Source organism: Crotalus tigris, unplaced genomic scaffold (assembly GCF_016545835.1).
Source record: "Crotalus tigris isolate CLP2741 ecotype Arizona unplaced genomic scaffold, ASM1654583v1 scf7180000023723.778456, whole genome shotgun sequence".
In the NCBI taxonomy this organism is placed as follows: Eukaryota; Metazoa; Chordata; class Lepidosauria; order Squamata; family Viperidae; genus Crotalus; species Crotalus tigris.
In genome coordinates, this window is record NW_024100141.1 from 27,731 (window position 1) to 37,037 (window position 9,307).

General features: G+C 50.0%; 1 protein-coding gene across 1 annotated transcript; it reads right to left on the reverse strand.

Moving 5' to 3' along the window:
* Positions 1–8,026: 8,026 nt before the first annotated feature.
* On the reverse strand, positions 8,027–8,688 carry LOC120297972 (protein phosphatase 1E-like). The gene has a single exon (XM_039321247.1). The coding sequence runs from the start codon at positions 8,608–8,610 to the stop codon at positions 8,029–8,031; it is 582 nt and encodes a 193-aa protein (XP_039177181.1). The 5' UTR covers positions 8,611–8,688; the 3' UTR covers positions 8,027–8,028.
* Between the last annotated feature and the right edge of the window lie 619 nt (positions 8,689–9,307).

Sequence of the window (9,307 nt, forward strand, 5' to 3'; positions counted from 1 at the left end):
ACACATAATAAGTGCCTGGTGGATAACTGCATTTAAAGCCGCTGAGGGGAAATTCTATGCATCAATAGCCCAAATCTCCATCTTTAAAGGCAATTTTTCACATCACTCTTCAATTATCCTTTGTGCCAGGAGGCAGTTGTCTGCAGAGATTTATTTTATCGCTGCGAATCAGACATTCCACTGCAAATTTTCCTCAGCACAGCTCTCAATTTCAAGGGGAAGCTTCCAGGAAAAAGTCGAAGGGAGGACAATTAACAGAAAAGAGAAAGATCGCCTCAGCATGTTTTATACGGCTGGCATTCAGTTGAGTCAATTTACAATGAGGACTAGCGTTATACAGCTGGTCCTTGACTTACGACCATAATGGGGAACAGAATTTCCACTGATAAACAAGGCTGTCATTAAGTGAGTCGCAGCCAATTTTACAGCCTTTTCTCCACAGTCATTAGGCCAATCGCTGCGTTTGTTAAGTGAATCGCTCAGCCGCTAAAAAAAAAAATGTGGCTTAAATTGACCGGGTTTACATTAGGGTGAGGATTGTGACCGTCATAAACATGAAGCAGTTGCCAAGCGTCTGAATTTTGATCAGACGATGCTGCAACGCTCATTAAGTGTGGAAAATGATTGTATGTGACTTTTTCCAGTGCTGTTTAGCCCATGTTGAACTGCACAGCACAGTCAAACAAACGTCAGGAACTGAACACCGGAAATGTTTAAGACATTTCTGTATTCTGACATAAAATGCTTCATGATCCTTTTTTATATATCATAAAAGGTTTTATAAAATTTGCCAAATTTCAATTCCAAATTTATGTGTGATGCATTATGTAAGTTAGTCCGTTCAAGGTTCCTTCCTTAAAAAATTCTTGCCCTGTGTGTTAGTCAGTTAAAGGTGACAGACAAGCGAATAATAAAATAACAGAGTTGGTGGGGACCTTGGAGGTCTTCTAGTCCAACCCCCTGCTCAGGCAGGAAACCCTATACCACTGGTGGCGAACCTATGGCACGGGTGCCAGAGGCGGCACTCGGAGCCCTCTCTGTGGGCACACGTGCCGTTGCCCCAGCCTTGCCTCCCCCTGCGACCCCCTCCTCTCCAGCAGCCCCCCTGGAGGAGGGTCACCCCCGAGTGTGGCCCACATGCAGCAGTGCAGCCAAGGACATGGCAGCCAGGCAGCGTAGACAACACTCTGCCCTCACGCCCCATCATGCAGTTGATGCTGCAGGGTGTGGGCAGAGGGTGTGGCCGCCATAGCGCTGCTGGGCTCCCTGGGTGATCTGCGGCGGGCCCTGGAGGCGATGAGTGGTCCTGTGGGCAGGCGGGGCGGGAGATGGGGGGCAGAGCAGGGGCAGGGCAGGGGTGTGGAGCGAGGGCGGGGCCAGTTTTGGGGCACTCAAGTCTCTAAAAGGTTCGCCATCACTGCCCTATACCATTTCAGACAAATGGCTGTCCAGTCTCTTCATAAAAACTTTCAGTGTTGGAGCATTCACCACTTCTAGAGGCAGGTTGTTCCACTGGTTCATTGTTCTCACTGTCAGGAAATTTCTCCTTAGTTCCAGGTTGCTTCTCTCCTTGATGAGTTTCCATCCGTTGCTTCTTTTCCTGTCTTCAGGTGCTTTGGAGAATAGCCGGACTCCTTTATTGCAGTCCTCCAAATATTAGAACAATGCTATCATGTCAAGTCTTAGAAAGATAGATAGATGGATGGATGGATGGATGGATGGATGGGTGGATGGATCGATAGATGGATAGAATGAATTTGGGGGTCTTGCAAGTCTTGCCAGCCCTGTTTCTGTACTCTGGGTTAGCAAGACATAAAGAAATTTGGAGTATGTATAGATGTTAATCTGGCTGAATAAGCTAAGCCATCATTTATCCGTGTCTTTGGGGTTTAAGTAAGCTTCCTTTCTATCCAACAAGGGCAGTGCTCGACCAATCTTCCTTGCATTAAGCATGAAAGGAAACGAGACGCGTGGATTAAATATTCTGATTGGTTTCGTGCATCACACTAAACCATAATTAGTCAAATCATGGCTTAGTGAATCACCGCAGCTGTTAAGTTAGTAACACGGCTGTTAAGGGAATCAGGTTTTTCCACTGACTTTGCTTGTCCAAAGATTGCAAAAGGTGAACACATGAACTTGGGACACTGAAACAAACATATGTATACCTGCCAGTGGCCAACCATCTGAATTTTGATCACGTGACCGTGGGGATGCTATAACAGTCATAGAGCAGGGGTAGGCAACCTTGGCTGTTTTATGACTGGTGGACTTCAACTCCCAGAATTCCTGAGCCATGCTGAGGAGAAATGGAGAGGTTTCCATGCTGAGCCATGCTGGCTCAGGAATTCTGGGAGTTGAAGTCCACGAGTCATAAAAGAGCCAAGGTTCCCTCCCCCTGGCCTAGATCAGTAGTAGGCAACTTTGGCTCTTTTATGACTCATGGACTTCAACTCCCAGAATTCCTGAGCCAGCCATGCTGAGGGGAAAGGGAGAGGTTTCCAAGCTGAACCATGCTGGCTCAGGAATTCTGGGAGTTGAAGTCCATGAGTCATAAAGTGGCCTAGGCTAGGCCAGAGATAGGCAACCTTGGCTCTTTTATGAACTCGTGGACTTCAACTCCCAGAATTCCTGAGCCAGCCATGCTGAGGGGAAAGGGAGAGGTTTCCAAGCTGAACCATGCTGGCCCAGGAATTCTGGGAATTGAAGTTCACGAGTCATAAAAGAGCCAAGGTTGCCTACCCCTAGTCATAAGTGTGAAAAACACTTTTTTCAGTGCTGTTGTAACTTGGAACGGTCACTAAATGAATTTTCTAAGTCGAAGACGACTGTATAAAGCTACAGAAAGGCTCACATGAAGCATATCACCAGATCCAACCAATTTTACAATATAAAAATGACCATAAAGCATTTTAGGACAGAATACAAAAATGTCATACAACAGCACCGTTACAGCATCTCCGTGGTCACATGGATCAACATTAAAAAACGTGGCAACTGACTCGTCTTTATGACGGTTGCAATGTCCCGGAGTCACGTAATCCCCTTTTGCGACCATATGACAAGCAACGTCAACGGGGGAAGCTAGATTCACTTAACAACCGAGTGACTAGCTTAACAACTGCAGTGATTCACTTCACAAGTGTGTCAAGGAAGGTCACACAATGGGGCAAAATTCATTTAACAACCGCAATGGAAATTTGGGGCTCCATTGTGGTCGTAAGCTGAGGACTACCTGTATCTGTGAAAAGAGGACCCAACAGGTCACAGGTTGTCTAACTTAATTACAAAACTACTCATCTGCTGAATTTTACACTCCTTTTGTCTCCTTTTTAAAGGGATAAATTCAGGTGTGCGTGTGTGTGTGTGTCTGTCTCTCTCTGCAATCTTTTCTCATTTTCCCAAATTCTTCCTTTCCCCAAAAGGTCTCTATGTATATATCCTTAATTAATTCCACTTAAAACAAGGAAGATGCTCACTGTAATTAAAGAAACGTCCATTTAACTAAAAATAATCCTTTTGGTTACAAGGATGTCATATAATTAAACTGCTGCCACACTGAGAAGGACGGTGCGCGACAGAAAAGCTGATCTAGAAACCGTTTCGCTCAGACCCCAAAGCGCCAATACGAGAAGGCAAAAATATCATTTCTAAAAACCTTCTGCCTGAACAAAAGCAGAAATCACCGCAGAAACGGACAGGCCCCAAACTGAAAATCCTCTTTTATTCCTGGAATAGCCTCTAGCATCTTTTATGACAGTGCTCACTTCAGCGACCAGGTCTTTGACAGCACGCCGAGAGCCTATTTTCGGAACAGTCCTTCCTCTCTTCCCGTCTCCGATCAGCCTTAAAGAGGTTTCCATCAGGGAGGGGGGGAAAATACCCTCAACCATGCTGCACAGCCAGCCAGCCAGCCAGCCAGGGCAGAAACAGAGAACCAAAGCATCTGTGATCAATTTGGGGTTGGGTCTGCAAGCGTTGCCCCCAAGGAAAACCCCGATTTCTCTCCTGTGGGTGCTCAAAATTGCCCGTCCATCATGGCCAATTTTAGGCACCTGGTTACCCTCGGTTATACTCAGCTGTTCCCCCCTCCTCAATGCAAGGGAGATGGGAATTCTAGTTCAGCCGCATATCCGATCTTGCAAATGCATTTCGACAACCGGCCTGTTAATGTGGTTTGAATTCTGATTTCAGTGCTAGTTAAAAGGCTGGATCGGAGCATTTGCCCATCCGTAAGCACCAGGGGCTCCTGTTCAGTCCCCAAATGGGGGGTGCCCACCTGCCCCTCTCAAATCACTCACTGTCATATTAACTCAGTTAAGACCCCCACCTCTCCCCCTCTCCCCCTGGCTTAATTCATCCCAGCAGAATTTTTCCACCTAGATCGGGAATTTTTTGACATAAGGCCAGCTTCTTTCCTCCAATTCCATCGTTTTTTTCAGCGACGCAAAACTGAAATTAGGAAATTTGGATTATTCCCAGGGCAGGTTGAAAAGCTGAGCTCTGATCCCAGAGGCAGCGCTTCTGGGCCAGGGGAAAGATTTTTTATTAGCCCTGTTTTCCTGGGATGAAATAACGCCAGCCAGCCGGGCTCTTTTACACCCATGCTAAGTCATTTTTAAGTCACTTAAGTTGGACAGCCAACATAAATCGGTTTAATCAAGGAATAAAATAAAGGCATCAATCCCGGTTTGCAAACGACACCATTCGGACAAAGCAAATCTGTGCAATATACAAATCTTATGCAGTTCTCTGTGTCGATCTCTGATTTTTATGCTATTTTTTTTAAAAAATGTCCCTTTTTGATTTTTATTTTTTTCCCTCTTTTTAAATTTGTTTTGTGCGTATTTGCCAGCCATTAACCTATTTAAACTCAGAGCAAATTTCCTGCTTTCCCCCCAGTCCCTCCCCCACGCTCCCCAACGTTTTCTTGAAATCTAATCTCCCTTCCCTATAAACAGAGGATTTAATCTATGTATTTATTTTGCAACCATCTTTTCACCTTCCGGGGTCACCCTTTGCTACAAATTTCCAACAAGGGATGTAGGGAGAAAAAAAAAAATCTTATAGAAATATCAAATTGCAACCCGGATTCCTTTCATCACAGGATTATCTACGGAGATAAAACTATAGACAAGAACCTTTCATTTTTATTTTTAGCCGATAAGTGGGAACTCCAGAGCTTCTGGAATCTACTCTTTTTAAAACAAACAAACGAACATAAAATGCAATGTGCTTTGGTAACCAGATTAGAGTCGCTAACATCCAGCCATCCTTTCCTATTAACATCAAGGCTCAATTCCAAAAAAAGTAACAGTAACAGGAGGAAACTAGCCGGGATGCCTCCTTTCCGCAGGCAATACCAATTAATTTGCTTCTCTCTCTCCCTCTCTCTCTCTCTGTGTGTATGTATGTGTGTGTGAGAGATGCCTCACAGTAAAAACAGATCAAAGAAAATCAGAAATAAAACAGCAATAAAGGGGACGTTGCAAATCAGCTCCAAACTAGATTTATATATGCAGGTGAAAATGCAGATGTGGAAAACCCGTCTGTGACGAGCCACGAGCTGAAAATTTTAAAACGTGCGGAAGGATTTTCTGCACAGTCAAAGAATTTCTCCTTGCATAATCAAAGAGGATTTTAGGAGGAGGCAGATTACACTTTGCAAATGCTCGGGAGTACTCTTGATTTCTGATGGGGCTAAAGCTGTCCTTTTAGCCTTATTGCTAGATAATTCTGCATGTGCATATTTTTATGTACAACACACACACACATACCCACGCATACATATAAGCACACTGTGCCTGTACAAGCTGTCCTTTTAGCTTTATACTAGATAATTCTGCATTTGCATATTTTCATGGAATAGATAGATAGATAGATAGATAGATAGATAGATAGATAGATAGATAGATAGATAGATAGTTAGATAGAATGCTCCCTTAATTCTTTGCTAGCAATCCAAATTTGAGAAATATATATGTATGTATGTATGTATGTATGTATGTATATAAAAAGCACACTGTGCCTGTACAGTTTCCGCTTGATTAGCAATTCATATTCAGGGGAAGAGGATTGGGCCCCAAGGACTAAATGTCCATGGGGTCAAGGTGAGGGTGAGGTGGGGCCATAGAAAAGGGGGGGTACTTCCCCCCCTCCATTTTGGAGGTAGAACCAAAGCTGATCTGACAGCAAGTAAAGGGTATTACAGGCAGAAAAGCACCTTATTTTTTTCTCAAAAAATCCCCCCCCAAAAAAACAGATCTGCAACTGTAGCTGGGCAACTCCGATTCCCATCATCCACAGACCATAGCGTGTTCCCATCTTTTGCAGGGTGCCTGCTTAGGGAAAGGCTGGTAGCTAACTGGTCTTTAGTGCTGATTAGCCTAATGGTCAGCCTATATTGACTCCGGGAAGAAAATAACTGATTTTTAATACCAGCCCTGCAGGGTAGGTTTCCCGGTCAGAAATTCGGGAAGGGCCCCTCCTATTGCCGGGGGGGGGGGGCAAGATGGAGAAGTTGGGGGTTTTGAACCCTTTTGATCTCCAAGGGAGACGGAACAAGGCGATCAAACTACAACATGCGATTGCGCTGAAGATCTGTACAAGAATTCAGCTTTTATTTGAAAGTATTTCCCATCTTTGTGGAAAAGCAATCTGGCTTTTGCAAGCCTCCCCCCCCCGCACGTACCCCTCTAGAGAGGGTAGGGGAGAATGGGAGTTGGAGTCCAACACTCTGCCCAGCAGCCTCTCCAGACAGAGCTTAATCTCCTGAGTGAGACAGGGGGTGTATGGGGAGTGTAGTCTATGTACCCTGCTGGGAATCCTCTCCACCAACGGTGGGCTGGGTCTCCTAAGCAGTGAAGTGTGTAGTCCTCACCGTCCCCTGATACAGGGAGGGCTAGAGGTCCCAAATGGGGGAACATGGATGATGTAGTCCCCCACCTCTCCCCAATGCAGGATTAGAAATCCCAAACGTGGGAGTATGGATGATGTAGTCTCCCACCCTCTCCCCAATGCAGGATTAGAAATCCCAAATGGGGGAACATGGATGATGTAGTCCCCCACCTCTCCCCAATGCAGGATTAGAAATCCCAAACGGGGGAGTATGGATGATGTAGTCTCCCACCCTTTCCTCCATATGTAAAAAGAGCTAGAGGTCCCAAACAGGGGAGTATGGATGATGTAGTCTCCCACCCTCCACCCAATGCAGGATTAGAAATCCCAAACGGGGGAGTATGGATGATGTAGTCTCCCACCCTCTCCCCAATGCAGGATTAGAAATCCTAAACGGGGGAGTATGGATGATGTAGTCTCCCACCCTCTCTCCAATGCAGGACTAGAGATCCCAGAGGAGTATGGATGATGTAGTCCCCCACCCTCTCCCCAATGCAGGACTAGAGATCCCAGACAGAGGAGTATGGATGATGTAGTCCCCCACCCTCTCCCCAATGCAGGACTAGAAATCCCAAACAGGGGAGTATGGATGATGTAGTCTCCCACCCTCTCTCCAATGCAGGACTAGAGATCCCAGAGGAGTATGGATGATGTAGTCCCCCACCCTCTCCCCAATGCAGGACTAGAAATCCCAAACAGGGGAGTATGGATGATGTAGTCTCCCACCCTCTCCCCAATGCAGGACTAGAAATCCCAAACAGGGGAGTATGGATGATGTAGTCCCCCACCCTGTCCCCAACGCAGGACTAGATATCCCAAACGGGGGAATATGGATGATGTAGTCTCCCATCCTTTCCCACGATGTAAAGGGAGCTGGAGATCCCAGATAGGGGGCGTGCGTATGGATGGTGTAGTCCTCCCAAACAACCTCTCCGAAGTCATCCGCCTACAGTCCTCTCTCTGGACCATGGGAGCTGGAGTCCAGCCTCCCCCCCCCTTCCCAGAGACATCGCGCGCGTCCTCCCCAGCAGCCCTTCCCCAACCCGCCAGCAGCGGCGCATGGGAGTTGGAATCCCGGGTCTTCCCCACCACCCCCAAAACCACCCCCATCCCCATCGTCCCCGGCACTCACTACTTGTAGAGCTGCTGCAGGCAGAGGTCCAGGCACTCGCCCTCCACCTCCTCCTCCGTGATGTGCTCGGAGAGCGGCCGGGGCAGCGAGGGCAGCGGGGGCAGCGGCGGCGGCTGCGGCGGCGGGCACGGGCTGGCCGGGCGAGGCGGCGGCGCGGGCGAGGCCGGAGGAGCCTCCTCGGGCTCGGCGTCCCCGGGCGGGCTGGCTCCGTCCCGTCCGGCGCCTTCCTCCTCTTCCTCTTCCTCCCCCGGTCCGGCGGCGGCGGCTGCATCCTTGAGCTCCCCTTCACCTTCTTCTTCATCATCTCCCTCCTCCTTCTCTTCCTCCTCCTCGGCCGCCGCTACCTCCTCGCCCGCGGCGGCTTCTTCGTCCCCGCCAGGCGGCGGCGGCTGCTCATCCCCGCCTTCGCTCCCGGCCGCCGCGCCTTCGCCGCCCGGCGAGGAGGAGGAGGCGGAGGCGGCGGGCGAGGCGGGCGCCGGGCTCTCGGCCGCCTCGAAGGGCCCGCGGAAGTCGCTCAGGAAAGCCTCGAGGAAGCGGCGGTAGGTCCGCTCCTCCGCGCTGCAGGGGCCGCCCGCGGCCATCGCTCCGCACGCCCGGCCGGCAGCCACCGAGCCAGAGCCAGAGCCAGAGCCCGCGCCCCGCGCGCGCCCGCGCCTCGCCCCGCCGGAATCCCCGCGCCCCGCCTCCGCGCGCGCGCCCGCCGAGCCGGCAGGGAGGGAGGGAGGAAGCGCGCGCGCCTGCCTGGCTTGCCTCTTCCCCACGGGAGGGCGGGGGGGGGCTTTCCCCCCTCTCCTCCTCCTCTTTCCTAGCCGGACGCGGCCGAAAAGAGAGAGACCCCCCCCCTTTTCCAAGCGGGGAGGGGGCGTGCAATCCCCTCCTCTGCTATTCCTCACGCCCTCCCTCTTTCCCCGGACGCTGCAAAAAGGGAGACCCCCCCCTTTCCAAGCGGGGAGGGGGCGTGCAATCCCCCCTCCTCTTCTTTCCCCGGACGCTGCAAAAAGGGAGAGCCCCCCTTTCCAAGCGGGGAGGGGGCGTGCAATCCCCCCTCCTCTTCTTCTTTCCCCGGACGCTGCAAAAAGGGAGACCCCCCCTTTCCAAGCGGGGAGGGGGCGTGCAATCCCCCCTCCTCTTCTTCTTTCCCCGGACGCTGCAAAAAGGGAGACCCCCCCCCTTTCCAAGCGGGGAGGGGGCGTGCAATCCCCCCTCCTCTTCTTTCCCCGGACGCTGCAAAAAGGGAGACCCCCCCTTTCCAAGCGGGGAGGGGGCGTGCAATCCCTC

Coding starts and splice junctions, on each gene's coding strand:
- LOC120297972 (XM_039321247.1), bottom strand. CDS start 8,610: ATGGCCGCGGGCGGCCCCTGCAGCGCGGAGGAGCGGACCTACCGCCGC.